At 58.6% G+C, this 27588-nt stretch overlaps 3 protein-coding genes across 7 annotated transcripts; 1 reads left to right on the top strand and 2 right to left on the bottom strand.

Moving 5' to 3' along the window:
• Positions 1-269: 269 nt before the first annotated feature.
• HINT2 (histidine triad nucleotide binding protein 2) lies at positions 270-1801 on the bottom strand. 2 transcript variants are annotated; one of them, XM_066182313.1, is made up of 5 exons: positions 1729-1801; positions 852-1010; positions 663-767; positions 515-587; positions 270-413 (listed from the first exon to the last, which is right to left on the bottom strand). In XM_066182313.1, exons 1-5 carry the CDS (start codon positions 1780-1782, stop codon positions 322-324), a joined length of 483 nt encoding a protein of 160 aa, XP_066038410.1. In that variant the 5' UTR covers positions 1783-1801; the 3' UTR covers positions 270-321. The 2 variants fall into 2 exon arrangements, with proteins under 2 accessions (XP_066038410.1, XP_066038411.1); XM_066182314.1 differs by having other exon boundaries at positions 684-767.
• Positions 1802-2037: 236 nt separating this feature from the next.
• Positions 2038-6459, bottom strand: TAF1C (TATA-box binding protein associated factor, RNA polymerase I subunit C). Of its 4 annotated transcripts, XM_066180994.1 has the most exons (14): positions 6275-6459; positions 6093-6186; positions 5840-5946; positions 5653-5748; positions 5497-5567; positions 5163-5410; positions 4978-5088; positions 4743-4866; positions 4559-4630; positions 4309-4444; positions 4085-4213; positions 3764-3938; positions 3493-3630; positions 2038-3234 (listed from the first exon to the last, which is right to left on the bottom strand). In XM_066180994.1, the coding sequence occupies exons 1-14, from the start codon at positions 6404-6406 to the stop codon at positions 2060-2062; spliced, it is 2808 nt and encodes a 935-aa protein (XP_066037091.1). In that variant the 5' UTR covers positions 6407-6459; the 3' UTR covers positions 2038-2059. The 4 variants fall into 4 exon arrangements, with proteins under 4 accessions (XP_066037091.1, XP_066037089.1, XP_066037090.1 ...); XM_066180992.1 differs by having other exon boundaries at positions 5163-5567; positions 5653-5946; XM_066180993.1 differs by lacking the exon at positions 5653-5748 and having other exon boundaries at positions 5163-5595.
• Positions 6460-13715: 7256 nt separating this feature from the next.
• Positions 13716-18467, top strand: TMEM8B (transmembrane protein 8B). Its single transcript, XM_066180990.1, has 10 exons — positions 13716-13838; positions 13973-14232; positions 14483-14838; positions 15124-15220; positions 15433-15556; positions 16871-17013; positions 17193-17371; positions 17447-17593; positions 17668-17784; positions 17981-18467. The coding sequence occupies exons 1-10, from the start codon at positions 13807-13809 to the stop codon at positions 18314-18316; spliced, it is 1791 nt and encodes a 596-aa protein (XP_066037087.1). The 5' UTR covers positions 13716-13806; the 3' UTR covers positions 18317-18467.
• The last annotated feature ends 9121 nt before the right edge of the window (positions 18468-27588 follow it).

Here is a 27588-nt window from a genome sequence, read left to right as displayed (position 1 = left end):
GGTGCACTACTGATCCCCCTAGGATGTTCTCCACCTTGGGAACAACCCTCTGGCACCCAGCCTGTTCCCCTAGCCCAGCACCAAGGTGAGTCTTTTGCCTGTGAGCTGTGGGCAGCCACAGAAAACCCTTCTGCTTCAACTGTGGAGTTGGTATTGGCAAGCCCAGACCCTCTGCAAAAAGCAGGGTACTAACTCTACTGTCACAGAGGCCACCCCTGCGCAGGCCAGCCACCTCCACCCCTAAAAAAGCCACCCCGATGCAGAGCCACTGAAGTCACCACCAAGGAAATGGTTTATTGGGGAGCAAGTGGGTAGTGGGCATTAGCCGGGGGGCCAGCCCATCTGCCGCCCCCCCAGCACATGGAGGTGCAGGTGGTACACCGACTGTGCACCATGCTTCCCATCATTGATCACTGTCAGGAGAGGTACAAGGGTCAGGCCACCCCCTTTGTCACCAGCCCCCAGGACCACCAGTGAGGGTCCTGCCCCACAGCACTAGGGGATATCAACTCACCAAGGCGGTAGCCATCAGTCAGCCCCTCTGTCTGCGCTGTGCGTGCCGCCACCACCATCAAGTGGCCCAGCAGCTGAGGGAGGGAGGGAGGAGCGTCAGCACTGCATGACCCCCACTACCTGTGTCCCAGGGACCTCTCTGAACTCACCTCAGTGTCTTGGGTACTCACACCGCTGATCCGGGGAATGGGGCGCTTGGGGATCACAAGGAAGTGCACGGGGGCTTGGGGGGCCACATCACGGAAGACGAGGCACTACCAGGGGGAGCAGGGTAAGCCCCACACCTGTGTTCTGCCCCTCTGCCCCAGTGGGGACACAGCTCCCACTGTCCCAGCTACCTTGTCATCTTCATAGAGAATGGTGGCAGGGATGGTACGGTCGATGATCTTGCTGAAGATGGTGGGCTGCCCTCCTGCCTTCTCGCTGGCCGCTGCTGCCTTCTGCGCCTTGCCCACCTCCCCGTCCTGCCCGCCGGGCGCCGACATGCACCGCTGGGTCTGAGGGGCACACCTGGCTTACAGCCTGTGCCCGCGGGGACAAGGACACCGCGGTGGGGGTGGGTGGGGACATGTGGGGGAACACGCGTGCAGGAGTGATGGAGGGGAGCACATGGGGGTGATGTGGGATGCACGTGGGGGTGACTGGACTAATGCATGGGGTGATGGGGGATGTGATCGGGTATGCATGTGGAAAGTGGTGGGTGGGATTCATACAGGGGTTCTGGGTGTGCACACAGGAGTGATGCTTGGCTGTGACAGGGGTAACACGAGGCAATAGGGAGGTGCACACGGGAGTAACACTCATAGCGGTAGAGAGGGGCAGATGTCCAGGGGGCTGGTAAGGGGGCTGTGCTGACAGGGGACTGTCCACAGCCTGGACAGTGGGCTGTGTCCACGAGGGTTACAAGGGGCTGTGCTCACGGCGCTAACAGAGGACTGTCCACGGGGCTGACAGGGATCCGTGCCCCCGGGGGTGCAGCTGTGCCCAAGGGGGCGCAGGCTGGGGTGGGGATGGATGCCCACGAGTGCTCCGAGGCCCTGTGCCGTGGCCTGAGGGTGCGCGGGCCGGCGCTCATGCCCGCCGCGGACTTTGCCCGAAGGTGGAAGTAATGGTGAGCATGGTGCGGACCCGTTCCGATGCCCCGCTTAGCCCCCGCACCCCGGTATGTCTCCCTTGTCCCTGGATACCCCCATCCCCGCGTTCCGCCGCGCCCACCTGCCCCAGGCGCAGCGCACCCCGCACCAGCCGGCACACCAGCACCGCCGCCATGGCCGCCGCTCGCGCCCCCGTCACTCACACCCCGTCCCCGCTCCACGCCCCCTTAAAGCGCCCGCGCCCGCCTGCTACCGCGCCTGGCATGTGGGCGACCCTTGCGTCGGAGCAGCCGCCGGGGACCCTCCGACCGGGGAAGATGGTCGCTCCCTCCCTGAGGGGAGTCCCAACCCCGGGCGTCCCGCCCGACCTCTCCTGGTCCTAAGGGTGGGTGTCTTGACCAAACAATTGAGGATGCCAGGAGGATGGCTGTGGCAAGCAGGTTTATTTGAACTCAGAAACCCATTCGTGGGCGCTTGCGGCGGGGTTGCGAGGCGGAGGACAACTGGCTCTGTGAAGATGGGATGCACAGTTGGCTGGCCTGGCTGCCAAGGGGTTCTGGGGGCTCGGGGGGGCCCTCGGTCCACACAGGTAGGTAGTCCTGCAACGTTTTCCGCCGCTCCTTGGGGATGCCGCGGCAGCGCAGGCTCTGTGAAGACAGCAGGGCTTCATCGGGCGCTGCTGAGGTCACGGGGCTGTGAACTGGGGGGCTGCCAGCTGGCGGGGAGCCATCCTGGGAGAGAAGGGGTGGGCGACCGGGGGAGAGCAACGAGGGGCCTGTATCACTCAGCTCGGACAGCTCAGACTGATAGGTGAGAGAGGAGGTGAAGCTGGCTGAAAGGCTGCGGCGGCCCTGGGCTCGCTTCTGCCGCCGCCGCCGCTCCCGCAGTGCCTGCTGTCTCTGCGCCACACTGAAGCTCGTCCTCTCCTCCCACCACTGCTCCAAGTCCCCAGCCCAAGCTGCTGTCAGACGGGCACTTAGTGGGTCCAGACCCCCTGCTGGCTCCAGCGTTTGTGGCAGGTGCAGGGGCTGGAGGGCCAAAGGCACCCAGTGCTGGATGAGGCCCCCTTCCTCCATGGTTTGGCACAGCCGCTGGCGCATCTGCCTCTGCAGGCTGCTGGGGCCTGCTGGCCCCTCCAGATCTCTGCGGGTGAAGAGGCGCCTCTGGCTGAGGCTGGGGGGCCAAGTGTGCTGAGGAGGCTCCTTGCAGGTCCTGGAAATGGCCCTCAGCCAGCGGCGGTACCGGAGGGCTACAGCTGGGCTGGACACTGCTGGGGAGGGCTGGGGGTTGGCACATTCCTCCCGCAAGAGTTCAGCTTCCTCCAAGGGTGCTGGTGTGCCCATGTCCTCCTCATCATCATCATTGATAATCACCTCCAGGTTGGACAAGTAGAATGTTTGCTCTTCCTCCTCTTCTTCCTCACTGCCCAAGCCCTGTGGGCTGCTGGCTGGAGCCTCGAAGAGAGGGGAAGAGCCAGGGGCTGTTGTAGCCTCATCCCTCGATGGGGGTGCAGGAGGCTGTGCTGCCTTGTGGGTCAGCCTCTGGCAGAAGACATCCCCAGCCTCAGAGAGCTGGAAAATCAACATGGACTTGTGTGGTCCATCCTCTTGCAGTGTGGCAGCTAGCCCTACAGGAACAGGAAAGGCACTGTCACCAGGGTTCCAGTCTTGCGAACACTCCCGGTGCCTGGCCAGCAGTGGGGGCTGCCTCCACCCCTCAGTGAGTAGCCTCACCGCTGGCTCCTGGCCTGTACATCATTTTCTGTATCATTAATCTCTTTCACAGGATTGTTTGGGGCTTTGCTTTTGCCAGGCCATGAGAACCACTACACTTCCATTCCATTCCACCTTCTCTCCCACCAGGACCTGCAGTGTGGGACACTCACCTGCTGCTGGGGCTGTGAGGCGCTGCTGAAGCAGGTGGTGGCGGTGCGGGAGCTGCGTGGGCAGGTGCTGCAGGCACCCTGAGATACTGTGCAGCTTCTGCGGAGTCCCTGCCAGCTGACAGGCCGACTGGCTGCCCCCTGAGGAAACACCCCAAAAACTGTCAGGTGAGCAGAGACACCAGAGCAGCAGCTGATCCCAGCAGCAAAGAGGCTGGGATGCGGGCACAGAGGAGTCCTGGCTCTGCAGCACTACTGAAGCTTGATCTCTTACCCCGGTATTGCAACAGCAACAGCTCCTGGGTACGGGATGCACCAAGCAGCACCTTGTGGCTCCTCCCGGGTTTCCCTGGCATCAGGTGTGCAAAGAGTGGAGGGGCCTTCATCATGTGTGCCCACTTCAGAACAGGCACCAGTGGTAACCGCTCGTCCAGCACATACACAGAGAACTAGGACAGAAGTCTTGGCTCAGGCTGACACACCCCAACACACTATGGCAGCTCCCCTCAGCTGGAAGATCCTAATGCCCCATAGGCACTTGGAGACACAGCTGTGCAGCGTGTCTTCTCCAGCTCCCAGCTGTGGTGGGACTCACCTGGGTGGTAACAAGGTACTGTGAGGGGTGTGCCCTGCCCAGGTACATGGGCAGCACCACACGCTCGCCCTGCTGGCAGCCAGCTTCCTCGCCCACCTTGAACAAGTCAAAGTGGCATCTCCTGGGGGCCTGCAACAGTAGAACGGCACACAGTCAGCATTCTGGGCTGAGGAACTCTCTTCCTTGCCTGCTCCAAGCTCTACACCCACTCTCCCAAGGCTTACCCGGGCATCCAGGCACTGCAGACCCGTGCGGTCAGCACAGCTGAGCACCCGTGGGTGGGCAGTGAAGTCACTCCAGCGCCAGGGTGAATGGTCCCGAAAAAACATGGTCTGGGGGTCATGACGGAGCTGTTGCAGCCTGTGGGGAGACAGCAGTATTGGCACAGGGTAGGGCTGCCCCAGTCACTTGGGGCATCACTGGGACTCCACTATCTGCATGAGTCCCTAGACAGCCCCGAGTGCACTATCTCACCCAGTCTCGACGCTCCAGAGGTAGACAGTCCCGCTCTGGGTGCAGACAGACAACTCCCCAGGAAGGTGAGGGCTGTAGGACAGAGAGCACGGCATCACATTATGGGGTGACAGAACCCGCCACATGGAGCAGGGCTGCACTAACAGAGTTCACTCCTTGCACAGCCCCTTCCTCCAGCACCTACCTGACAGTGAGGCAGGAGGCAGGCACGTCAGTGCAGATCACCTGTAGTGGGGTGGGAGCTGCCCCTCTCTTGCCCAGCACCCTCCAAACACCACAGTGATAGTCTGAGCGGACCCCAACAAAATCTGTTGGGGGAAGGAGTTGGCATGTGAGCTGGCAGCATCCCAGAGGCCCCCTGCTGCCCCTCCTCCCTACATCCTGTCTGCCTCAAGATATGGATCCTGGGGCTGGCTCACCTTGCCCATCCACACGGGCGGCAGCCACTTGCCGGATGCGCCCGCTGAGCTCAAACTGTGCCGGGGAGCCTCGGGTGCGGGGCAGCTCCTCCAGCACCAAATCCTGGAAATCTGGGATGCTGGCTAAGGGCAGTGCAACACAACGCCCACTTCCCTCCCCAGGGACACCGAACGGGGAAGGATACAGAGGTGGTTCATAGCCTGCCCTCCAGGGTGCACAAGGCAGCCCACGGGTGTCCCCCCGTCTTCAGGGGGCAACCAGGCCAGTGCCCCCGCAGTGAGGCTGTCATCAAAGAGCAGGTTGGACCACTGCTGCATCAACTCCTCATGCAGGCAGTCTGCCAGCAGCCCCAGTGGCACCTCGAAGAGCCAGTCACGGCAGAGGTGGGAGAACCAGCGCAGGCGGGAGGCTAAATGCTGCCGGGGGCAGCCACTGCAGGGCATGGACAACATCAGGTGGGGGGACAGAGCAGGAGCCCCCCTAAACCTCTGCAGGTCAGGGGACATAGGGACACTCACCGTCGGGCCTCCAAGCGGTCGATGTCCTCCACCAGGGCCGTCATCCGGATGGTGCTCCTCCGGGCTGGTCTCTACAGGAGTGGGGGGCAGAGACTGAGACTGTCAAGGGGAAGGGTGGGGAACAGCACTGTTATTTATCCCTGAACAGACAATGACCTGCAGCTTGGAGTTTCCCAGGTAGAAGTTCTTGTGCAGAAGACGCCCCAGGGAGCCAAAAGCATCTTCTGGGTGATCCACAAAGAAATGGCCCAGCTGTGTGGGAGGGAGAGGAAAGGGCCAGTGCATGCAAAGGTCCCACACTGCCCTCCAGGTCTTTGCCAGGAGGCCACACCTCAAATCCCACCTGCCTGGCGAAGTCCAGAGTGGCTCCAGAATTGTCTGCTCGAAACTTCCTGCACAGGCCCCTGCGGTACAGGATATCCTGAGGCGCGAGCGTGGGGATCCAGCAGCCTGTGGGGAGAAGGCAGAAGCTGCCTGGCACCACACGAACACTGGGACACCGCTCAGCACCGCGGGGCAGCGGCAGCGACAGAGATGGAAGGCACATTCCCTCAGCCCCCGTGGAAGGAGCTCCCTCCCGCTCCCGCGGCTCTCACCCGCTCTGGGCAGCAGCACCGGAACGGCCGCAGCGTCGGCGGCTTCCCACCTTTCGCCCGTCGCGCCGCGGCGGGGCACGAACGCCGGCTTCACCTGCGAGGAGCGAAGACGGAAAGTCAGAGCGGCCCCTGAGCGTCATGTCGGTTCTCTCGGCCGGTCCGGATCCCCGGCAAGGCCTCACCTGGCGGCGTCCGGGGCCACCCTCCAGGATTTGCCCGTGCTCGCCCCAGCCGGCGACCAGCGCGGGGCTACCCTCTTCCTGCGGCGGGCCGGCGCCGAAGTAGGAGGGGAAGAGCGCGGCCGGGAACTCCATGGCCGCGGTACCGGGCACAGGGGGCAGCACGCGGCCCAGTACCCCGTGGGGATGGCGCCGCCACCGCGACTGGCGTCACCGCCGCGCGGCTGCTGCCGCGAACCAATCAGCGGCAGGGAGCAGCGCGGGACAGAGCACCGCCGGCGGCACTGTCACGCGGGGCGCTACCGCCCCCTAGCGGCCGGAGGACAAAAACGTACGGCCATCAGGGGGCCGGGAACAGGAGCGGGACGAGAACGGGAACAGGGTGGGGAGCGGTGGGACCGGGATGGGAATAGGACGGGAACAGAAACAGGCGGGGGAAGCGGTGGGACCGGGACAGGACCGGGCGGCGGTCCTGGGCGGGAACAGTGGGATAAAGCCGGACCAGGACCGGCACTGGAGAACCATGAGGACAGGACCCCACCGGGGCACGGGCAAGGGTACGGGCATTGTTTCCCTCTGGTCGCCTCCAGAGCAGTGAAACCCCCTTGGGAGTCCTGCTAGGGGCACACCTGGTTTTCCGTGGCCCCGGTTGTGTGGTCATGGGGCACCCCACACACCAGCAGGGTGTGGAGCCACGGGACAGTCTCGGATATCTGGGGATTGTGGGGTTGAAGTGCAGCTCCTGGAAAGTTGAGGATGTTCCAGTCGCCCCATCCCACCCTGCCCTTCCTCACACCTGCTTGGCCTTGGTGAACCCACTCCCACCCCACAGAAGGCCCTGTGCTCCTTCCTCCCCACAGGGTGGTTGCTGGCTCACCAGAAGCGATACACCTGGCCCCAGACCCCCTTGGGAACACACACAGAGTTCAGGTTAATACCATGGGGCTCTAAAGGGACTCCGGAGCATTTGGAGAGTATCTGGAAGGGAGACAAGTTCCCCTGTCCATTTCCCAAAGAGAGCATGACCAACTTTCTCGAGTGACCATGGTCCTTGTACATCCCTGTGCCAGAGGCCACTGGCCTGAGGTCTGTATTGGGAAGGGGACCCCCAACCATGCCTGGAGGGGATCTGTGCTCTGGGGAGGGTTGCTGGGTAGTCATGATGGGACATGGTGGGGTGGCTGGTCCTGCTGCAGCTCCCATGGTGCCCTGTGGGGAGCACAGGATAGAGAGGAGCACGAGTAGCATTCCCATGAGTAGTAACCTGCTGCCTCCATTATGGCCAAGGAGGATGGTGATGTCAGGGGAGTTTGATGAAAAGTCAAACAGAAAGTGTGATGAGATAATTTCCAGTCAAGATGCCCTCATCTGGGCAGGTGGTGTCGAGACTCCCTCTGTGGGACACCTCCTCTCTAAGACACATGCTGCAATTTGCTTTGAGAAGGTGGTAGCCACTGGTAGAAAACCACCTGACCCCTGACCCCCTTACACAGCCCCCAACTGGGATAGGTAGCCCCACCACCTCCACCTCCATAGGTAGCCCTCACTGCATCCCATCCCTTTCCCTAATTCCAGGGCATGCCATCAGCTCCATGTCCCTCTCCATTATATACTTCTGTACCCAGGACATAATCCTGTCCCCAGGCCCATGTACCTGTCCCCTAGACCCACATCACTGTCCCCAGTCATTGTTTTTGTCTCCAGCCCCATGTCCCTCTTCCCCAACCTATGTCATTCTCCCCCAACCTATGTCTCTGTCTACGGCCCTGTGTTCCTGTCCCTCGGCACCGTATCTCGGTACCCAGTCAATATCCTTGTGCCCAGCACCATGTCCGTGTTCCAAGCCCTGTAACCCCATTCCTGGCCTATATCTCGGTTCCAGAGAGATGTCCCTGCCCCCAGTCCTGTGACCCCATTACCGGCTCGTATCGCAGTTCCAGCACCATGTTCCTGCCCTGAGCTCCTTGCTCCTGGCCTCAGCCCATGTCCCTGCCCCAGCCGGTGTCTCTGCGCCCTGTGCCTCCGTTCCTGGCTCATATCTCCGTTCCAGCCCCGTGTCCCTGTCCCCAGCGCCATGTCCCTGTCCCCAGCCCTGTGCCCCACTTCCCGGCCCATATCTCGAGTTCCAGCCCGGTGTCCCTTTTCCGCAGCCTCCCATCTCCATTCCCGCCCATGTCGCTGTCCCCCCGTGTCCCGATCACCGCCGGGTCCATCCCGGGGGGGTATGCGGGGCGGGGTGGGGTAATTGTCTCTCGGGGAGGCGTGGCGTGCTGCGGCCGCCGGTGATTGACGTACCCGTGGACCAATAGCGACACGGAGGCGGTCCCGGTGGGCGGGGTGGGTGACGTCAGGGCAGCCGGTGCGCGGCGGGGCGGCCGGAGGCGCGCGCCCCAAGGCAGCCGCGGCGGCGGCGGCGGCGGCGGCGATGGCCCGGCGGGGCGGCGGGGGCGGCGGGCAGCGCCTCCCGCTCCCGCTGCTGCTCCTGCCGCTCCTGCTCCTGCCGCCGCCCGCCGCCGGTGAGCGCCGCCGGGAAACCGGGACGGGGGGCGCGGGTGTGGGGCGGCGAGGCGAGCGCGGGACGGGGCGCGGGAGCGCACGTCGAGGGTGCCGGCGCGGCGGGAGCGAGGCGGTACCGCGGAGGACGTGTGTGCGGTGGGTGGGAGAAATGTTGGAGCGGAGAGCGGGGGTCCGTGCGGCGGGACGCAAGCGATGAGCTTGGGATGGGTGTGAGCAATCGGATGTGGGGGGGTGCGCGCAGTGGGGCGGGGGGCGGGTAAGGACGGAACACGGGGGAGTGTGCGCTGGGCAGAGGTGTGGAGCGGGAGGTCCGTGCGGCGGGACATAAGGGATGAACTTGGGATTGGTGTGAGGTACGTGAGCCGTGGGATGTGGGGAGTGCGCGCAGTGGGGCGGGTGGGATTGGAGCACAGGGGTGTGTGCGGTGGGCAGGGGGGCTGCAGGCACGGGGTGCGGGGGTCCGTGCGGCAGAGCACAGGGCAGCGTGCCGTGGGGCAGCGGAATGAGCGTGTGGTGCGCGTGAGGTACACGAGCAATAGGATGTGGGGTGTGCACGCAGTGGGGCGGGGGCCAGGTGAGAATGGAGCACGGGGGTGTATGCGGTGGGCAGGACGGCAGGAGGTGTGAGTCACAGGGCTCTATGAAGATCCGTGGGGCAGAGGGATGAGCTTGGGATACGTGTGAACTACACGAACAATGGGTTGCGGGATGTGCATTCAGTGGGGCAGGGAGTGGGTGAGATGCGGTGAGCAGAAGGACTGCAGGCGTGGGGTGTCGGGGTCCATGTGGTGGGGCACAGGGGGTGAGCTTGGAAGGGGTAAGTGGGTAGCTTGGGACGAGCTACACGAGTAATGGGGTGTGAGATTTGCATGCAGTGGGGCAGGGTGTGGATGAGAATGGAGCAAAAGGGCACCGCTATGGGGGATGGCATCCTGGAATGTGGGGTGCACATGTGATGGGACACGATGAGCGTGGCACAAGGGATGGGGCCAGCATGGAGTGGGGTTTGGAGCAGATATGCATCAGAGTACAAAGGTGTCCCCAGTTGGGTGTGGGGTGCCATGGGGCGCAGGGTGTATGTAACTGGGACATGAGATGGGTGCAATGGGTGCAGAGATGCATGTGCAAGGGTGTGTTTGCATAATGGTGTACAGGGATGCCTGTGTAGGGGGTATTGATGTCTGTGGAATGGGATGCGTGGATATGCGTGCAGTGGGGCACAGTGATGAGCATGCCGTAGGGCACGGCATACCCATGCAACGGGGCACGGAGACAGATGAGAGTGGGTTGCCTGCGACGAGGACGCAGGCAGTGGAACACCCTGGGAGGGAGGCGTGTGCGTGGGCAGTGAGTGGGCCCCGGGGGTTGCAGATGCAGGGCAGAAGGCTGTGTGCGTGCAGGGGGCAGCGGAAATGGACAGCCTGCAGAGACGGGGGGTGTGTGTCCAGCAGAACGTCAGGATATGCGGGGGATACATTGACGACAGTATGTTGAGACTAGGAGCAGGCTATGGGGCAGGGAGCTGGCTTAGTGACCGGGATGCGGAAGGATACTTGGGGGCTTCGAGGGGGCATCCCTTGGGAAGGGGAGAAGCTAGCCGGGGGCCGCCGGTGCCGGGGTGCAGCGGTGGGGCGGCAGCGGGAGCTGTGCGTGGTGCTGACCATCGGCCTCGGAGCTGTCCGCGGTGCTGACCGCCGGCCTTGACCGGAGGCTGTAGCACCGGGGTTGGGGTCCTGCCGCTCCGGCCGCTGGCCTGAAGCAGAGGGGCTTTGGCTTTTCTCCTTCCGTCCACTCCGCGTCCATGGATAGCAATCCCTCTCCATCCTCCAGCACCTTTCCCATGCTCTGGCTGCACTGCCGTGGTGCCTCAGAGTGACCCACTGCATGCAACCAGTTCCCTCACCTTGCCCTGGGCGAGTGAGCATGAGGAGGCTGCGCTGGGACTGGGTAGCTCCGGGTCCTTCCCCCAGTTCCCCTTCTGAAGTTGTGTTCAACAGCCTCCCTGGGGTCCCCTGCCAGGTCACTGTTGCCACGTGGGGCTGTGGAGTGACCAGGTGGTTCCTGGTGGAGAAATTGGTATCGGACGCTCTTGCATTGAGGAGACAGGTGTTTCATGCCTGGCTTGTGCCGGCTGGGAATGAAGAGGAGGGGGAGCTGCCTTTGTTCCAGACAAGGGAGCAGATGCATGTCAGTGTACAGCCTGCTGGGGCTGCACACTCGCAGCACAAACACACATGCACACAAGCACATGCGCACACTCCTGGCCTAGAACATGTGGTGCAAAGCAGATCCTCTTCTCAGCTATCCCACTTCACACTGGACAAGTCCTCCTGGGCACAGACCTGTTCCCAGCCCACCCTCTGCTGGCCTCCCCCTTTCCAGCAGCTTGTGAAGAGGGGTATTTCATTCTTGCTGTGTCTCTAAAGAAAAATGGATGGGTGTCCCAGGCTGCCACTGGTGTAGTGTGGTAATCATAGGTGAAGTTATGGCTGCTGCCTCGAGTCCTGCTCTCCCTTGTGACAAAGAAGTGGCTGTCTCTCTGCTGCTGGGGCTAATGGAAATCCCTGAAAATTGACCTGTCAGGCAGCTGGTCAGGGGGAGGTGGCCCCCACCTATGCCGTGGGCTTGCAGGAAGTGTCTTTCAGACATGGGGCTGTGCACAGACACACACCACCATGGACATGGGTTTGCACGCCTCCACTCTGTGGTGCATGTAGACAGCACCCACGTGTGCATATGTGCACACATATGTGCACCGTTGCTCCTCCACAAACCATGGGAGAGCTGGGAGGCAGTGCAGGAAGTGTTCTGCTTGCTCCTTCTTCTTGTGGCTCTAGGGTAGAACTTGGCACTTTATGATGGGCTCAGTGCTGAGCCTCCCCTGCAGGCAGATGAAGGGGAATGTGTGTTCCTGTGGGAGCTGACCTGCTAGGGCATAGCTGAAGCCATGAAGAATGTCCCTTTACTTATTACAGGTAAAATGCAGGGAGCAGAGCATGAGCAGCCAGGGCCATGGGCTCTTCAGGCTACAGGCCATCAGCACCCGCAGTTCAGTGAACTGGACTTGAGGCAGTGCTGAACCAGAAATGATGCAGACTGTGCCAGGGCCAGGAAACACAGCTGGGGGCAGCTGACATCAGCCCTGGGGTTTCACTGAAATGGCACTGTTCCAGCCCCTCCTGCCTCTGGGCTGCTGGATGCTTGTGACATATTCAGAGCCTGGGGGTGGGCCTGCTCTGGGGAGACTGCTCCACAACCCCTCCTCAGTCCTTTACCTTACTGAGAGCCCCTTGGGTCTCCTTTGCAGATGGGCTCTTTGTGACCGACTACTTCACCCGCACACCACGAAAGCTCAGCCCCTTCCGCTCCTTTGCCAGCATTGAGCTCTTCCACTTCCACATTCCCGAGGACACAGTCATCGCTGTCTGGAACCTCATCACCTTCAAGGAGCAAGGTGGCACCTTTGGGGATCAATGCCCAGACCGTAGCATCACCGTGTGAGTAAGCAGCCTGGCCTGCCTGTATCCCTCCTGCCTGCCTCTGCTGCTCCTGCCTGGGTTTGCCCCACAGCTTGCCTGCTCTTGCCTCCTTCTTTGCTTCCACAAGCACATGTACTTAGAGAGCCAAAGAATCATAGAACCACAGAACGCTTTGGGTTTGTAAGGACATTAAAGATCATCTTGCTCCAACCTGCTACCATGGGACACGTTTCACTATAGCAGGTTGCCAACTGAGTACCACACAGCTGCTTGCTCATCCCCCTGCTCCCCCGCTGGAGTGGAGAATCATGGAGAAAAAAGTAAAACTCGTGGGTTGAGATAAAACCAGTTAACTAATCAAAATAAATATGCCAATAAGACTAAAGATAAAACAGCTACAATAATAATAATAATAATAATAACAACAGTAACAAAAAGGAGAGAGAGAAATAAAACCTGAGAAAGAGGAGTGATTAATCACACAGTTGCTCACCACATGCTGACTGATGCCCAACCTGTCCCACAGCAGTGGCTGGTGGCTTCATTCCAACTCTCTCATGTTTATATACCAGGCAGGAGGCTCTGTATGGAACAGAATATGTTCTATATGGTATGGAATATCCCTTTGGTCTGGGTCAGCTCTCCAGGCCATGCTCCCTTCTGGCATCTTGTGCACCCATTCTCTGGTGGAGCATGGGACACTGAAAAGTCCTTTAGTGTAAGCTGTGCTGAGCAACAACTGAAACGTCAGCATGTCATCAACATTATTCTCATACTAAATCCAAAACACAGCACTGTACCAGCCACTAAGAAGAAAATGAACCCTATCCCAGCCAAAGCCCAGACATCATGTACGCTCCCTCCCTATGATTCATTCTTCCAGGACCAATGCAGGCACCACTCTTTTGAGCATCTCTTAGATGAACTGTTTTGCTTGAACACCCACTCAGGAAAGCTCAGTCTCCAAAAAGGTCCCAGCTTACAGATGGCTTCCAAGATGTCTTTAAGCATAGAGGAAGACACCCACATATAGGACATACTGGCCCTGCCATGATGCCCAGCCTACACCCTACTGACTGCTGTCTCTCCTGCAGGTATTTCCGCTCAGGGGCTCCCTCTGTCATTAACCCGCTGCACACGCACTTCCCCAGGGACACGGCCGTCCCTGGCTCCTTCGCACTGACCCTCACCTGGACCCTGCCGAACCGCACCACGGGAGTGTTCAATGTCACCAGCCCACTGCCCGGGGACTGGTTCCTGGCTGCCCACCTGCCCAAAGATGAGGGCAAGATCTCTGTTAAGGTGAAGGGCCTGGAGGGAGCATAGGGGGGCAGGGCTGGGGTCTGATTGCTCTGGGCTGGCAGTGCCCAGGGCAGGTGTCCCAAGTAGGGCAATGCCCTGTGCCCCTTGCCCTGTGCTGACTCTCCTCTGGTGCAGGGGCTCTACGAGGAGTGCCAGTATCTCTTCCAGCCACAGCTCATCGTGCAGCGCCTGGTGAACATCGCTGTGCTGTACCCTGGTCATGTCACCGAGCAGAACATGGCCCCCCACAACCGCTCCTGCCTCTACAAGTGAGTGCTGGAAGGTCTCCTAAGGAGGGGGCATCTTCAGGGTGGGGAGATGAGGGTTTCCCATCCCTCTGGCTTCCCTCCCCAGCCCTGTTAGTCCATAGTGATGAGCACAACCTGGCACTGCTGTCCTGCAGGGTCTTTGTGCCCAGCTACACATCACGAGTGCTCGTGGAGGTGCTGCGGTGCCGTGGGGCTGAGGGCTGCCCACTCTGGCTGCGTGTGCGGGCCAAGGCCCCCCCTCTGCACAACTCCACAACACTGGACTGCCGGGAACACACTCCCTGCCAGCTGGCACAGGACCTGCCCTTCTGGCAGCACTGGTACTATGTGCTGGTGGAGAAACACGCTGGAGTGCCAGGCACTGTCTCCTTCCAGGTCACCGTGCAGCTCACAGGTGAGGGTGCATGTGGAGGTGTGGGTGGAGGCATGGTCTTGACTCTGCTTTGGTGTGGGCATTAAAGGATGCCAAGAGGATCTGTCTGCAGCTGGGCACAGGGTTATACCCAGCTCTGCTGGGATGGGAATGCTGTGAGGTATTGGGGATGAGTTGCAAATGGAGATGAATGGTGGGCAAGAAGGGAAGGTGGGAACTAAGAGGGAGCTAGAGCTGTGTGGCGCCCAGGCTGATGGCTCTGTCCCTCCAGACTGTTCCCGACCCAGCCTGGCCCGGCCACCCTTCCTGCCATCCAGCGCCTCCATGAACATGCCCCACTCCTTTGGCTCTGCGGGTGGGCTGGCGCTGGGGGACAGCCCTCCACCCACCAGCCCCAATGACACGAAGCACCCGGTCCCCATTCCTGTCACCTCACATGCTGGAGAGCAGTGCTGGCCTGTCCGGCCCACACTGCGCAACGAGCTGGACACCTTCTCCGTGCACTTCTACATCTTCTTTGGGCCCAACGTGTCAGTGCCGCCTGACCGCCCTGCTGTCTTCGTCATCAACCTCCTGCCAGTGCTGGACAGTGGTGGGGTGCTCAACCTGGAGTTGCGGCTCAACATGGTGAGGTGGCCACACACACCCTGAATGGGGCAGGGTAGCTTGGGATAGGGGGCATGGGAGATGGGTGATGTCCAGGTTGCAGCAGGGCAGGGAACAGGATTTGGGGTTGTTGTGAAGTTTTTGGGTGATGGAGAATGAATTAGGGTGTTCCAAGGCCCAGGTTTGGGGTGTTCTTGGGTGAAGGGCAGTGGGTTAGGGCACTGCTATTGGGTGCACTGTGATCCAAGTGCTGACGGAGCAGGCGACATCCTAGCACTGGTTTATGGCCATCTCCTCTGCCGTCAGAGCTCCCTGTGTGGTGAGAATGTGACAGTATTTGGGTGTCTAAACCATGAAGTCCCACTGACATCCAGTGACAACACCTCGGTCACCTGTGAGACAGGTAGGCTGGGCTGTGCATGTCCATCCTGCCTTGTCCATGGAGTCACACCCCCTGTGTCTGGGAAGAGGCTGGGTGGGAGGAGGCTGCACAGACCATGGGGACATGTGGCCCTGGAGCCTGGCACAGGATAATCTGTCCCTGTTCTAGCTCTGTCCAGGGCAGGCAGCTGGCTGCACCTTGCTCTGCTCACCCAGAGCTCTTCTGGTCCACAGAGTCTCTGGCAGGCTTCCTGCTCTCTGTTAATGCCACAGCCAGCCTCAGCCGCCTGCGGATCCCCTACCCACAGACAGGCAGCTGGTACCTGAGCCTGCGCTCACTCTGTGCCACGGAGCATGGGTAAGTGCCCCAGCATACCCCCTCCCTGTGCCCCGATGGGGGATGTCGTCACTGTGTCATGTGCCCGTGTGTGCAGTGGGTCTGTGGGTGTGCCTGTCCCCTGCGCTGTGTGTCTCTGCTCATGTGGCTTTGTGGGCTGTGTGTCACCATGTGAGTGCTGCGTGGGCACGGATGGCTCCATCTCACGTCTGCCTGACCATCTGTGGGTCCCCGCGGCTCTTCCCTCTGTCTCGCGGTTAGGAAGTGCCTGTCAGCTCGTGAACGCCGGGCATCTGTCAGTGCCTCTCCGCCTCCGCTGCAGGCCCCATCTGTACCCATGCCTGGGAGGGGACCGGGCTGTCGCTGGGAGGACTGCTCTGCATGTGAGGGGCCATCTCTGGTCAGGCTGGGGCTCCACTTGGCATCTCCAGTGACTGGTCCTGTGCTACAGCTCTGCTCCTGGCCTCTGTCTGCCTGGAACCCTGTGGAAGAGTGAGGCTTGTGTGTGTATGTCTGTATGTGCAAGGATGCATGAGTGCAGGTGGTGCTGCATGCGCTTTTGGTGCAAGCGTGCATGCAGTACTGCATGCATGTTTGGGTGGACATGTGCAGCCAGCTCTGTGTGCATATTTTGATTTGCACAAGCAGTAAGGGCTTTGTACAAGCAGTCAGGCCTGTGTATGTTCTGCACACACACATGCAGATTCAACTGTGTGAGGACACAGTCAGTGGACAGCAGACACACATGCAGAAGGCCCTGTGTGCATATTTGTGCATGTTGGGGTGCTTATGTGTGTCCAGCCAGCAGCTGGTACATGCTGTCTGCCCTTGGGGCTGCCTGTGCTCCTGGTGTGCTAGAGCTGATGAGGTGTTGGCAGTGACCAGAGTCTTGTGCGTGGGTAGTGCAGGGCAGTGGGGTTGGTGTGCCTACCCTGACTCTGCTTTGTTTCTAGTTCATCCTGAGTTGCCAGTCACAGTCAATCTTTCTCTGATGGGTTCACACACGGGCACTGAAGGGCAGGGTGTAGTGTTTGCACAGCAAAACCCAAATGAAATAGGAACCTGCTGAGTGTGCTTGCTAAAGGTAGAGGGACTTTAAGTGTGGCCATGTTCCTCCTGTTCACTCAGGCTGGCACAAACAATTGAAGCACACAGGATCCTTGGGGACCAGCTCTCAGCTACCATATACAGCACCAAGGAAGCTCATTTTCAAGCTTGTCCAGCCCCTGGATCTCCCATCAGCTGCCAAGTCTGGGTGTGACAGGTGGCTCTGGTAGAGGCAGGAGCTGCTCAAGGGCACAGGGTAAGGGCTGACCCACTTCTCTCACCCTACAGATTTGAGCCCTGCACCAACGTGACAGCTGAGGTGTACCTGCGCGCCTACCTCTCCCCCTGCATCAACGACTGCGGCATCTACGGCCAGTGCAAGCTGTTGCGCACCAACAACTACCTGTATGCTGCCTGCGAGTGCAAAGCTGGTGAGAGCTGAGCCAGGCACACACAGACCCCCAGCATCCTCCCGTTCTCCTGGCGGGTCTTGTATCCCAGTATCCATTCATGTCAGGTCTCTGCAGGGTGCTGGAAAGGGGGTTCTCTGGTCCACCCACCCAGCTCCTGTGAGTGCTGCAGTAGTGACAGCAGCTCTCCCTGGTCACAGGCTGGAACGGCTGGGGCTGCACGGACAACGCTGAGGCTTTCTCCTATGGCTTCCAGCTCCTCTCCACGCTGCTGTTGTGCCTCAGCAATGTCATGTTTGTGCCTCCCGTGGCCATTGCTGTCCGCAGCCACTACCTCCTAGAAGCTGCTGTCTACATCTTCACCATGTTCTTCTCCACTGTGAGTGTGGCATGGGGCAGCTGAGGGGCTGGGGCTATGCAGGGCAGCTCTTACACCCTTTCCCTGCCACCCCAGTTTTACCATGCCTGCGACCAGCCGGGCATTGTGGTGTTCTGCATCATGGAGTACGATGTGCTGCAGTTTTGTGACTTCTTGGGCTCTCTCATGTCTGTCTGGGTCACTGTCATCGCCATGGCCCGCCTCCAGCCCATAGTCAAGCAGGCAAGTGTGGGGAGGGGGCACGCAGGGCAGGCATGGAAGAGATTTATCCTGATGAGTGCCCCACTGCCCCACAGGTACTGTACCTGCTGGGAGCCATGCTGCTCTCCATGGCTCTGCAGATGGACCGTCACGGGCTCTGGAACCTGCTGGGGCCCAGCCTTTTTGCTTTGGGGATCATGGCCGTCGCCTGGGTAAGATGGGTGTCCCTTTTGTCCCCATCCTGTCTGCGCTTGGCATCCTGCCCCTGCCAGCACCTCCCCTCTGCTGTCTTCACCCTTCCCCATGAACTCCCCTCCCTGGCTCCTGAGAGATGTTTAACCATGGCACAGAAGCTGTGCCTGTCTCTGCTGTGGGTCCCCCTTCCAGCCTGTCCTTTCCCCACCACAGACGGCTCGCACCATCCGTCGCCGCCACTGCTACCCACCGACCTGGAAGCGCTGGGCTTTCTACCTGTGCCCAGGGGCGCTGATTGCAGCGGCGGCCGTGCTGCTCTACGCCTTCGTGGAGACAGAGGAGAACTACTTCTATATACACAGCATCTGGCACCTGCTCATTGCCGGCAGCGTTGGCTTCCTGCTGCCACCCCGTGCCAAGCCCAGCAGGCGCCTGGGGCCACTCCCCCGGCGCAAGGGATGTGGGTACCAGCTCTGCGTCAATGAGCAGGAGGAGCTGGGGCTCGTCGACCCGGCTGTGGCCTCCATCAACAGTATTTGTACCAGCTGATGCTGACACCAGCTCAGACTCCTCTGTCATGGACAGCAGCCCTGTGGGGCTTGGCACCCACTCTCTTTGCTTGTCACCCATCTCTGGGAGTGCCAGGACTCCTCTGGGCAGGCACACAACCACCTGTGCCACCCTGTTCTTCCAATTACAGCCTGATTGAACTTGTCTCCAGGGGTTGCTGTGGCTCAGTCTGGGGCAGAGCTGTAGGATCTCAAGGCTGAGCTGGGTCACATTCCTCTCTTTGCCAGGTCATGGAGTTGCTGAGGGGAGGGGGGTGGGTGTGGAGGGGAGGAATGGCAACAGTCTCTGGCTCTCAGACAGAGTTGCTATTCTGTGGTGGCTGCTCTGGAGCTGATGCAGCTCCAACATAGAGCAAAGTGGCTGGCAAGAGGTGGGGAGCAGAGGCTGCAGTCTTGGCTCCTGGCATGACAGGTTGCAAGGCTGGGATGTCTTTGTTGGGGCACTGTGCTCTCACAGGATGGCTGTAATATCTGACCCAGGAGCAGCAGTGCTGTACCAGGGCATCCAGGATCCTCTCCAAGCCTGCAGGACTCTGGTGAGCCCATAGCTGTGGGGGTAGGTGCCACAGGGAACGATTCTGGTGCTGCCTGCCATGGCAATGTACAGGTCTGAGAGAGCTCTGCCTGCAAGGGCCAGATCCTCAGGAGCCCACAGCCTGTTGGTGGCACCCCACTGCCTGGGGCAGTCTGCCTCAGCAGCCCACATGTCACTACACCCAAGCAGCATTGGACTAGTGACTCTGTCCCTGCTGTTGCCACCAGCCCTGTCTCTGCAGGGCACTGGGCTCCAGTGGGAGGGGCATTGCATGGACTATGCCCTGTGACCCAGTTGGGACAGCCTCTTCTCAGCCCCTGCTCCTTGTCTTGCTTATGGTCAGACCTGTGGACTCAGCACCCACTGCAGCCAGCGGTGACCATGTTGTGGTGACAAGACACCTGGGCTGTGTGTGTGCCTCAATGACAGGGGTTTTCACTCTGCTTAAGCAGCTCAGAGGGGTCAAGGTGGACTGGGAAGACAGGGAAAGTTTCACTGACACTTCTCACCCCATTGGGGACTTCCCCAATCTCCTGAGAATTTCTCAGCCCTGCAGGAGTCTTCACGCTGGAATCTTGAGGCAAAGCTCTGCATTCTAGCAGTCACATCCTAGCTCAGTAGAGCCCACCCACCAGCAGCCCCCCTTCCTGTGCCCCTGGGGACAGAGCTCAGCACAGGGAGATTTACTGGATGCTTAACAGGATTAGCAACTGCAGGCGGGCAGGCAGCTATGTAATAGGATTGCAATCTAATTAAAACTGCTGCTTGGGAGCTGGGCCCCAGCTGGCCAGAGCAGGGTGGGCTTAGGGGTCTGTGAGGGCAGCTGGAGAGGACTGTGGGGATGGGATTGGCAGAGCAGGAGGAGGGATGAGCTGTCGAGGAGCATGGCAGTGCTGGTGGGTTCAGGGGTTTGCTGCCTCTGTCTCTGGGCATTGGTGTGGGATATGCCCGTGGGGAGCCAGCCTGGTGTGCATGTGTGCTGTGCTGTGCTGGGGCAGGAGCCCCAGTCATTGTATAAGGACTGGGGAAACTGCATCTGCCACTCTGCTTTCCCCCTGAGCTCAACCTCCGCCCTTTCTCTGCCGTACAGAATGTCCTGACTGATCTGGCCAGGTGGCAGATTAAGGATTAATTTTTTAATTAAGTCCAATTGGACCCCACTGACAGTAGCAGCCCCCAGAGGATGAGTAGCTCAGCTTTAGCTTTCACATCAGCAAGAGGGTAGAGTGGAGCACACACTGGGCACAAGCTTGTCCTACACCAATGCACCCCAGTTTCATGGAGGTGTCAGAGCTGCACGCAACATCCTTATCCATCCCTCATCCCCTGTTTCACTGCTGTAGAGCTGAAGTGCAAACCTGCTGCTTGCCAAATTTGTGAAGACTCTACAATAACGGAGACAGCGGTGGGATGAGCTGTCCCCTTGCAAGCAGATGCACAGCCCCTGGCCTGCCCCACAGCAGACACCACGGGGGTGACACATGTGGGATTGGACCCTTGAGGGGTCCTCGAAGAGGTGGGCAGGGGTTTTAGCCAGGAGAGCTGTCCAGGGGAGCCTGGAGGAGCCACACACCAGCTCTGCTAGACTGCTTTTCTGGGCTGCTGGTGCAGCTCAGAGCTCCCTCTCCTTTTAATTAAACCTGCAACTGGATTTTTCATCTCAAGGACAGGCCATGCATCCGACCGCACCACCCAGGAGGGAGCTTGGCCAAGCAGCACTGGAGGGGATCCAGGCATTCTCTGCCAGCCTAGATCGTCCCTGGGGGCCCATGAGCTGCCTGCTGAGAGTTGGGAATCCCCATTCTCACTTCATCTCCGAGTCCCAGGTTGGGCAGGAACCCATTCCCTTGCCTAGGAGGCCAGTACAGCTCAGGGCATAGCTCGGTGCATTTTAAGTGCAGAACATACAGTACTGCAGGACAGAAGGGTTTTTTGCTCACTGCTCCAGGCACCAAGCATGGAGAAGCAGGTCTCTCCTGTGGGACACCCAGCACAGGAGGTATGTGTGCCTCTCCCACCAAGCCTGTCTGGGAGCATGCTGGGACACATCATGGGAGACTCCAATTCCCCTCAGTCACCCCTCCTTTGTTGCAAGGTCAGGAGCACCAGTGTGCTCATCCCTATGGGTCTAGTGAGCTTTTCTGCCATGGTTCCCCATAGCTTCCAGCCTCTGCCCCATAAGGATGCACTTGGGGTGAAGGCTGGACTCTCCTGCCTTCCCCTCCTGCTCAGAGAGTTGGGGTCTCTGTGACTCCCACCCCTGGAGTGTAAACAGCTTTCCCAGTGTTCCATCCCTGCCTCTACCAGGCACAGCAACCACATAACCATGGCAACAGTATCCCTATAACAGCCAGGTACATCTGACATCCCCATGGCAACCAACTCCCGGAACAGCCGATGAAGAGCTTTGCTTCCTCAGTGCTGGAGAGGGATGAGAGGGATTCAAGCCATATCACATCAGGTAGTGCCAGGGACCTAGGGACAGACACAGCTGGGTAGGGTTTTTGACTTGGTCTGTGGGGCAGCAGAAGCCTTCACAGCCTCTGTCCTGACAGGTAGGATGCAGGGGACACAGGGGAGTCATGAGAAGGCAGCAGCCTGGGGAACAGTATCACCCTGATTCAGCCTCCTGCATCCCAGCTCCATCCCGCCTGCTGGGCTGTCAGTGCCATTGGGCCAGCATTCCCTGCTCCAGCACAAGTTTCTTGGAAATGTGCATCCCAAACTCTGGTATTGTGCTTCCGGCCACAACCTTCTCACCTCTAATCTGCACTAAAGAGGTGCTCTGCCTGTTGCCTTCATTCTGCCTCCCTCGGGGGCTGCTGGACCCTCCTGCCACTGCCGGCCCAATGCCTGCTGTCTGAACTCATCACCCAGCAACCCTGACGCACTCTGTCGTTGCAGATGGCAACTGCATGCCATGCAACTTTAATGTGTCAGGCCTGAATTATTGAGCCCTGCAGCAGACTGCGTGCATGCAGGCAGGACTCAGCCTCCTCCTCCTCTCCCTGCCCACGTATGCCTGACCAGGCAGCAATGGGTGGGGGCTGGCGAGAGGTCCAAGGTTTTGGGGTCTCTCTGGGTGCACAAGGGTGCTGTATCCCTTGCTAACCACCGTGACTGAGAGGTGTGGGTGGAAGGGTAGCTTGTGGTGTCACCAGATTGGTCACCTGGGAGTTGGTGAATCCCCAGGCAGGTATGTAGGGAGGGAAGTGTAACTCTGTTGTCCCCACCTCAGCATTTTCTCCCTGTATCCTCATGAAATCCCGCGTCTAGAGGCAACAGATTCCCTATTGCTGCCCTGAGAATCCTCACCCCTCCTGCTCACTGTGCTGCCAGACCCCAGGGAGGCAAAGCCTTTCCACCCCAGTCAATGTAAATCCCACGGCGGACACAGACAGAGCTTGCTCCCTGGCCGGACATGGCTGTCACTGTGCCACTCTGGGGATGATGAAGGGCTCAGAGAATGCCCTGGCTGCTCTCTTATTTTTGCAGTTTGCCTGAAGCACCCTGCTGCCACTTGATGATTTTCTCATCAGAGTAGCAAGGCTTGACTGTCCTCCCCACACAGACCCATCCATCACAGGCACTGGACCTGCCTGCCCTGCTCAGTTCCTGGCTGTCCCTCAGCCCTGCAGGCAGTGCCTGCACCATGACCTGCCTGAGGGAGCAGCTCTGTGCATGCAAAGGGACTCTGTTTTCCCTGGGGTAACCCATGCATAGCCTGCTTGCTCACTCCTCCATCTCCCCATGCCCTAGCTCCAGGTCTTACCCTCCTTGCTGCCATTCCCAGCCTTTGGGGATGGGATCAGGGACCCCTCAAAGCTTCAGCCCCAGCCCCAGCTTCATGCAGCAGCATGCTGGGTGAGGACCAAGTTGGAGCCAGGCACTCAGAAGTGGGAGATACAGCTACATATGGAAAAAGGCCAGCTCCAGTGCCATGGGGCATCTCTCCAGAGCCCTGTTCCTGAGAAACACTCTGCCATGGGTACTTGTCCCGTAGAACTGAGACAGCGCTGAGCATGACAAAGTCAGCCCAGAGCAGGGACAAGGGGTTCTCAGGGGGACTGAGCGTACTGAGAGCTAGCATTGTGCCAGGAGCACATCATGTCACAACACCTGGAAATGTGAAACAGAAGGGTGGCAGGGCATGCTCGGTTTGGAATGAGGGTAGGGGTTTTCAGGGGCCTAGGAGATGCAGAATTCTTGGCTGTCCCCAGAGGGACCAGAGCATTGCAGGGGGAATGTGTCAAGGGTCACACAGCAGCTGCCGTGGTCACATGGCTGGAAGGGAGCAGCAGACAGGAGAGGAGGACACCGAGACATCGGAAATCAGGAAAATGTGGTGGTGATGCAAAGCATCATGATTTTCAGCTGCTGTTAATTGAGTTTCTTGGAGAGGTTGGTGGGGAAATCTGTGGGGGGACTGGACTCAGGACTTTATCCCTGGCAGTTTAGAAGAGGGCTGTTGAAGACCTGCTCTGTTGAGCGGGAAAACCACTTGAGTTGTGCTTAACTTCATCAAGGGAACTGCATAGAAATCAGGGATCTTGCTAAGAGAAATTAATAGAGCAGACAGGGCAGAAGACTGCCTGCAGACAGCATGAGAACTACTCAGATCCACATGCTGGAGACTTCCAGTAAATGAACACGTCCTTTAACAAGATTTGCAAGGCCAGCATGGCCAAGAAGCAGAGTGAGCAAATGAGTGAGAAAGGTCATTCCTCAAGGAAGGGAGCTGTGCCAAAATGAAGAGTGCATGAAGGGGGGGGGGGGGGAAGGTTACATGAAAAACCAGAGCAAAACAACCCCCAAAGAGCCTTTGAGGAATATCTTGGCAACAGCTTAAAACTGCAAATAATTTTGCAGTGCTAAATTTGCTAAATTGTTGCCATAGCAATGAGAGTTTGGAAATGTCCAGGGGTGCATCAGGGTGCTGCAGCTCAGATCTATCCCTCTGGATGAATCTTCGGGTAGGATCTGTGAGTCCTGCAAGCTCTTTCTGTTAGGACAAAGAAGTCAAGTGTTTCTATCCCTGAAGCAGACATCTACGGCCCACAGGAGCAGGCCTGTCACATCCTGGCTGGTGAGCAGAGGAAGGGCTGCGATTGCAAGGACAAAGTCTACAAGTACAAAATGCAGCTGCACTTGCTGTCAACTGGTAGGAAATTAAGGCAGTTGCTCTTGTGAGAAATCAGCCTTGCATCAACAGAAATCAAGCTGTTACACCAAATGCAGTCCTGGATAAATTTATCTTAAGAAGCGAGCCTGCAGAGGAAGATAAAATCAGGTTAGCAGAGGCTGAGAACGTTGTCCATAGGATGCAAAGCCACTGTTCCCTTTATGGCTTGCAGATTAAAGCTTTCCCTTAATAATTTTCCCCCACTCAAACACTACCACTAAAATTTCCCTTGAGTCCCAGGTGCTAAGCAATATGTTGTTATGTATGAACAGAGCTCTTAATGGAGACTGCATTAAAGAAATCATATTGAAGCTTTCCGTTGGACTGCAAGAGGTGCCTACAATGTGAGGAATATTACAGATTATTCTTACTTTACATAAATATGCTTCATCACCTCCACAGCTAAAACACAAGGCTCTGCATTTTGAAGAGGAATGTTTTTGGCTAAAATTAAATGGGCTTGGAACAAGTGCAATCCAGAGACTTCTGGCTCAGCAGGAAGGGAGGTAAGTCCCTGAGGGCTCCATTTGCCAAGTCCTCCTGAGAAGCTTTGCCCCAGGGCTTGCCTACAGTCAGCAAATCTTCTGCCAGCACAACTACAAATCCCAGATGAACCCATGAGGACTGTTGTTCTAATTAACTAATGAAATCGTCTCCTGTTGGGAAGGTGGATAATCTGAGCTGGAGGCTTCCTCCCTGTTGTGGGGGAGGACCTGGAGCAACATCCACCTCCTCTCAAAGGACCTCATAAATGTTTGTACACCACGAAGTTGTACTTGCTGCAGGGACGTGCCAAGTGCTCCCAGACACAGCCTCTTCCCTGCACCCTGCCTTCAACCTGCCTTCAAAAACCCATCTCACCTCATCCTCTGTCTGGCAGGTCCAAAGGCAGCTTGGCTGCTTTCATCCCTGAGTTTTCACTTCGGTCTCATAATTTTCAGGCAAATCACAAGAGAAAAATTAATGTTTGAGGAGGGTGAAGTCTGTGCAGGGTCTCCCTGAGCTGCAGCCATGAACAGCACAGGAGGATCCACTTCAAAGGGAGGAGCCACTTCATTAAAAAAGAGAACTAGGGCTTTTGATATCAAGATAAACATCCTGATACACATCAAAGCAGCTTCCTTTCCTTGTCCTTAGACACCCTCTCCTCCTTCACTTAAGTTCTGGATTTTGGAATTAAACCTCTGCCTAATCCATGCTGTGCTGCATCCCATCTGGATGGTTGTTTGTCAGGGGAGATTCTGGGTGCTGTTTTGTGGTATGTGAGACCTTCAGGTCATGTCCATGAGCCTAAACACTCTGTCATCGCCTTCTGTTCCACATATGAAGAACTAATAGCTGCTGGTGAAAGTGATTCTATTTCCATTGAAAAACATCATGTTTTTAAAGGTAAGTGCAATAGAAAAGCGGCAAAAGGCTAGGTGGGTTGCCTGAGAACCCAGTGGCATCCACCCCTCTGGACACCCTGCCTGAGTGGCTGCAGACCTACCCCTGGCAGCAGGCTGGACATTCAGTAGCCTGGGAGAGAGGACTGAGGTGTGAACACTGACCACTGGCAAAGGGAGCGGTGTGAGGATGCAGGGGCGGTGTGCGTGCAGGGTGCTGGTGGGAGTCACATCCCCCATGGTAAACCTCTCCTACAATATTTGGAGATTATGTGAAGGATTTTATAAGACTCAAGAGCCATGTCCTGTTCCTAATGCCAATACCTTGTGCTTTTGCTGTGTCCAGGGGCTTTATCAAAGTGGCCATTGGAGCTGGGCTGGAGGGTGAGCTGTTGCCAGGGGCTCTATGTCCTCTCACCAGGTCACCCCAGGCCTTGGGGCACTCTTTGGGGCAGGAAAGAGAAGAGGAGTGGCTAATGCAGTGGGGAAGACACAGGAATAAGCATTCAACTATTAGCAGCCAACTACAGACAGCCCAAAGCTGCTCTTAGGGCAGTCATTTGGGTCACACTACCTGTACCCCATGTTTGCGACATAGGACTGGGCTCAAGTGGGCACAGAGCACCACCTCCAGGTCACAGTGTGCTGGCTGGGAGTGAGGTACAGGGGCAAAGAGCTTGCTGCCACCGGCAGGCAACAACTTTATTATTTCAGTTCTTCTAGATATTAAACATAGGCTCTGGATTGGGGCAGGCCATGCAGGAGGGAGAGGATCAGGAGAGTGATACAGCTTTGACTTGTTCCAGAACGGGTTAAAAACAGGGAAAAATCCTCTCCCCTAGCCTTCAGTAAGTACCCTAGGGATCCATTCTAGCTGCCCTGGCTGTTGGGTTTCAGCTGCCATGTTGCAAGCTGCTGCGTGTGACAGAGGTAGAAGGAGTTGTATGGCCCAGGCTGTCCAGAGCAGCACCTTCAATGTCCCTGAGCCACCAGACAACAACACTGAAATCCTGCTGAGGCATACTGGTGCTTTCACTTGTATTTCCAGCCTGCAGACAATCTTGCATGCCCCAAAAAGAAGTCCACCCTTTTTTTCCTGTGTCCTGGCTCTCACTCCAGTCCTGCAAGTGCAGACACATGTGCATGTGGGGGAGGGTCTCATCAAACAGGGCTTTTCCCAGAGGAAAGGCGACGGCTGTGTATATCTCAAACCCTTCCACACATGCATCTCCTTGTGCCAGCCTGTTACCCTTGCTGGAACCGCCACCTGCACAGCATCCCAGGACTCGGGGCTCGCTGGGATGAAGCTGGGGTCCAGCTCTGCCCTGCCGCCCCTCTGGCATTGCCCTGAGCACAAGCTGGAGGGTAGCAGGGGGCACGGGAAGCCTGAGGCATGGCATGCTCTTCGGGGGAGTGCAGGGTGCCATGCAAGTGCCATAGCCTCGCCCTGGCAGGACACGGCACGCCTGCCCAGTAGCCCCCTGCACACAGGAAGCGGTGAGTGAAACAGCCCCCCAGGGGCGTGGCGGCAGGTGAGCCCCCGGCATGGGGGCCACCATGCGGGGGCAGTGACGCCCCACCTCCACCGGGCCGGGCTCCGGATCCGCCCGCAGCAGTCCTGGGCCTGCCCCCACCGGGAATGCCCCGCCCATGGCGTCACGGGAATCCCCGCCCCCTCTCCACCACGGCATCTGCGATTGGGTGGCAGGTATGGCCAGACACGCCCACCTTGTCCTTTACGAGTTCCTATTGATCGCTGAACTGTCACTCCAGACAGGTCATGCCCCGCACGGACGGGTAGGGAGCTGCGCCCCGGAGACCGCGATCCCTGCGCTCATACCGCTCCCCTGTGCATTCCCTTTGCCCTCTTCTGCCGCCTCACCGCCTCCCTGCTGCAACCCCGGCACCGCTCTGCACTCTTCAGTGCCACTCACTGTACTTCACTGCAACCCCCTGCACCTCTCACTGCACCGTTCACTGCCACCCTTGCACCCCACTGTACGCCCCACTGCCCCCTTTCAATGCACCCCTGTCCTGGGTTGTAGTATAGGATGTGCACAAAGTATTCTATCACCATCTTCATGAACTGTTGAATCCAATTGTTGGAGCAGTGTTTTCCCAGGCCCCCTCCCTCAGGACTATCTTCTGTT

The sequence above is a fragment of the Chamaea fasciata genome, unplaced genomic scaffold, assembly GCF_029207755.1.
Source record: "Chamaea fasciata isolate MVZ Bird 193981 ecotype frontalis unplaced genomic scaffold, bChaFas1.0.hap1 SCAF_4, whole genome shotgun sequence".
Lineage (NCBI taxonomy): Eukaryota > Metazoa > Chordata > Aves > Passeriformes > Sylviidae > Chamaea > Chamaea fasciata.
The sequence above is the reverse complement of the archived record's forward strand: the minus strand, read 5'-3'. Positions and strand labels throughout refer to the sequence as shown.

Coding starts and splice junctions, on each gene's coding strand:
- HINT2 (XM_066182313.1), bottom strand. CDS start 1,782: ATGGCGGCGGTGCTGGTGTGCCGGCTGGTGCGGGGTGCGCTGCGCCTG. Junction 768..851: donor TTCTCTATGAAGATGACAAG/GTAGCTGGGACA, acceptor TCCCCCTGGTAG/TGCCTCGTCTTCCGTGATGT. Junction 588..662: donor TGAGTACCCAAGACACTGAG/GTGAGTTCAGAG, acceptor TCCCTCCCTCAG/CTGCTGGGCCACTTGATGGT.
- TMEM8B (XM_066180990.1), top strand. CDS start 13,807: ATGGCCCCCCACAACCGCTCCTGCCTCTACAA. Junction 14,839..15,123: donor TGGAGTTGCGGCTCAACATG/GTGAGGTGGCCA, acceptor CTCTGCCGTCAG/AGCTCCCTGTGTGGTGAGAA. Junction 15,221..15,432: donor CTCGGTCACCTGTGAGACAG/GTAGGCTGGGCT, acceptor TCTGGTCCACAG/AGTCTCTGGCAGGCTTCCTG.
- TAF1C (XM_066180992.1), bottom strand. CDS start 6,406: ATGGAGTTCCCGGCCGCGCTCTTCCCCTCCTACTTCGGCGCCGGCCCG. Junction 6,187..6,274: donor GTGGCCCCGGACGCCGCCAG/GTGAGGCCTTGC, acceptor CGCTCCTCGCAG/GTGAAGCCGGCGTTCGTGCC. Junction 5,947..6,092: donor GGTGCTGCTGCCCAGAGCGG/GTGAGAGCCGCG, acceptor TTCTCCCCACAG/GCTGCTGGATCCCCACGCTC.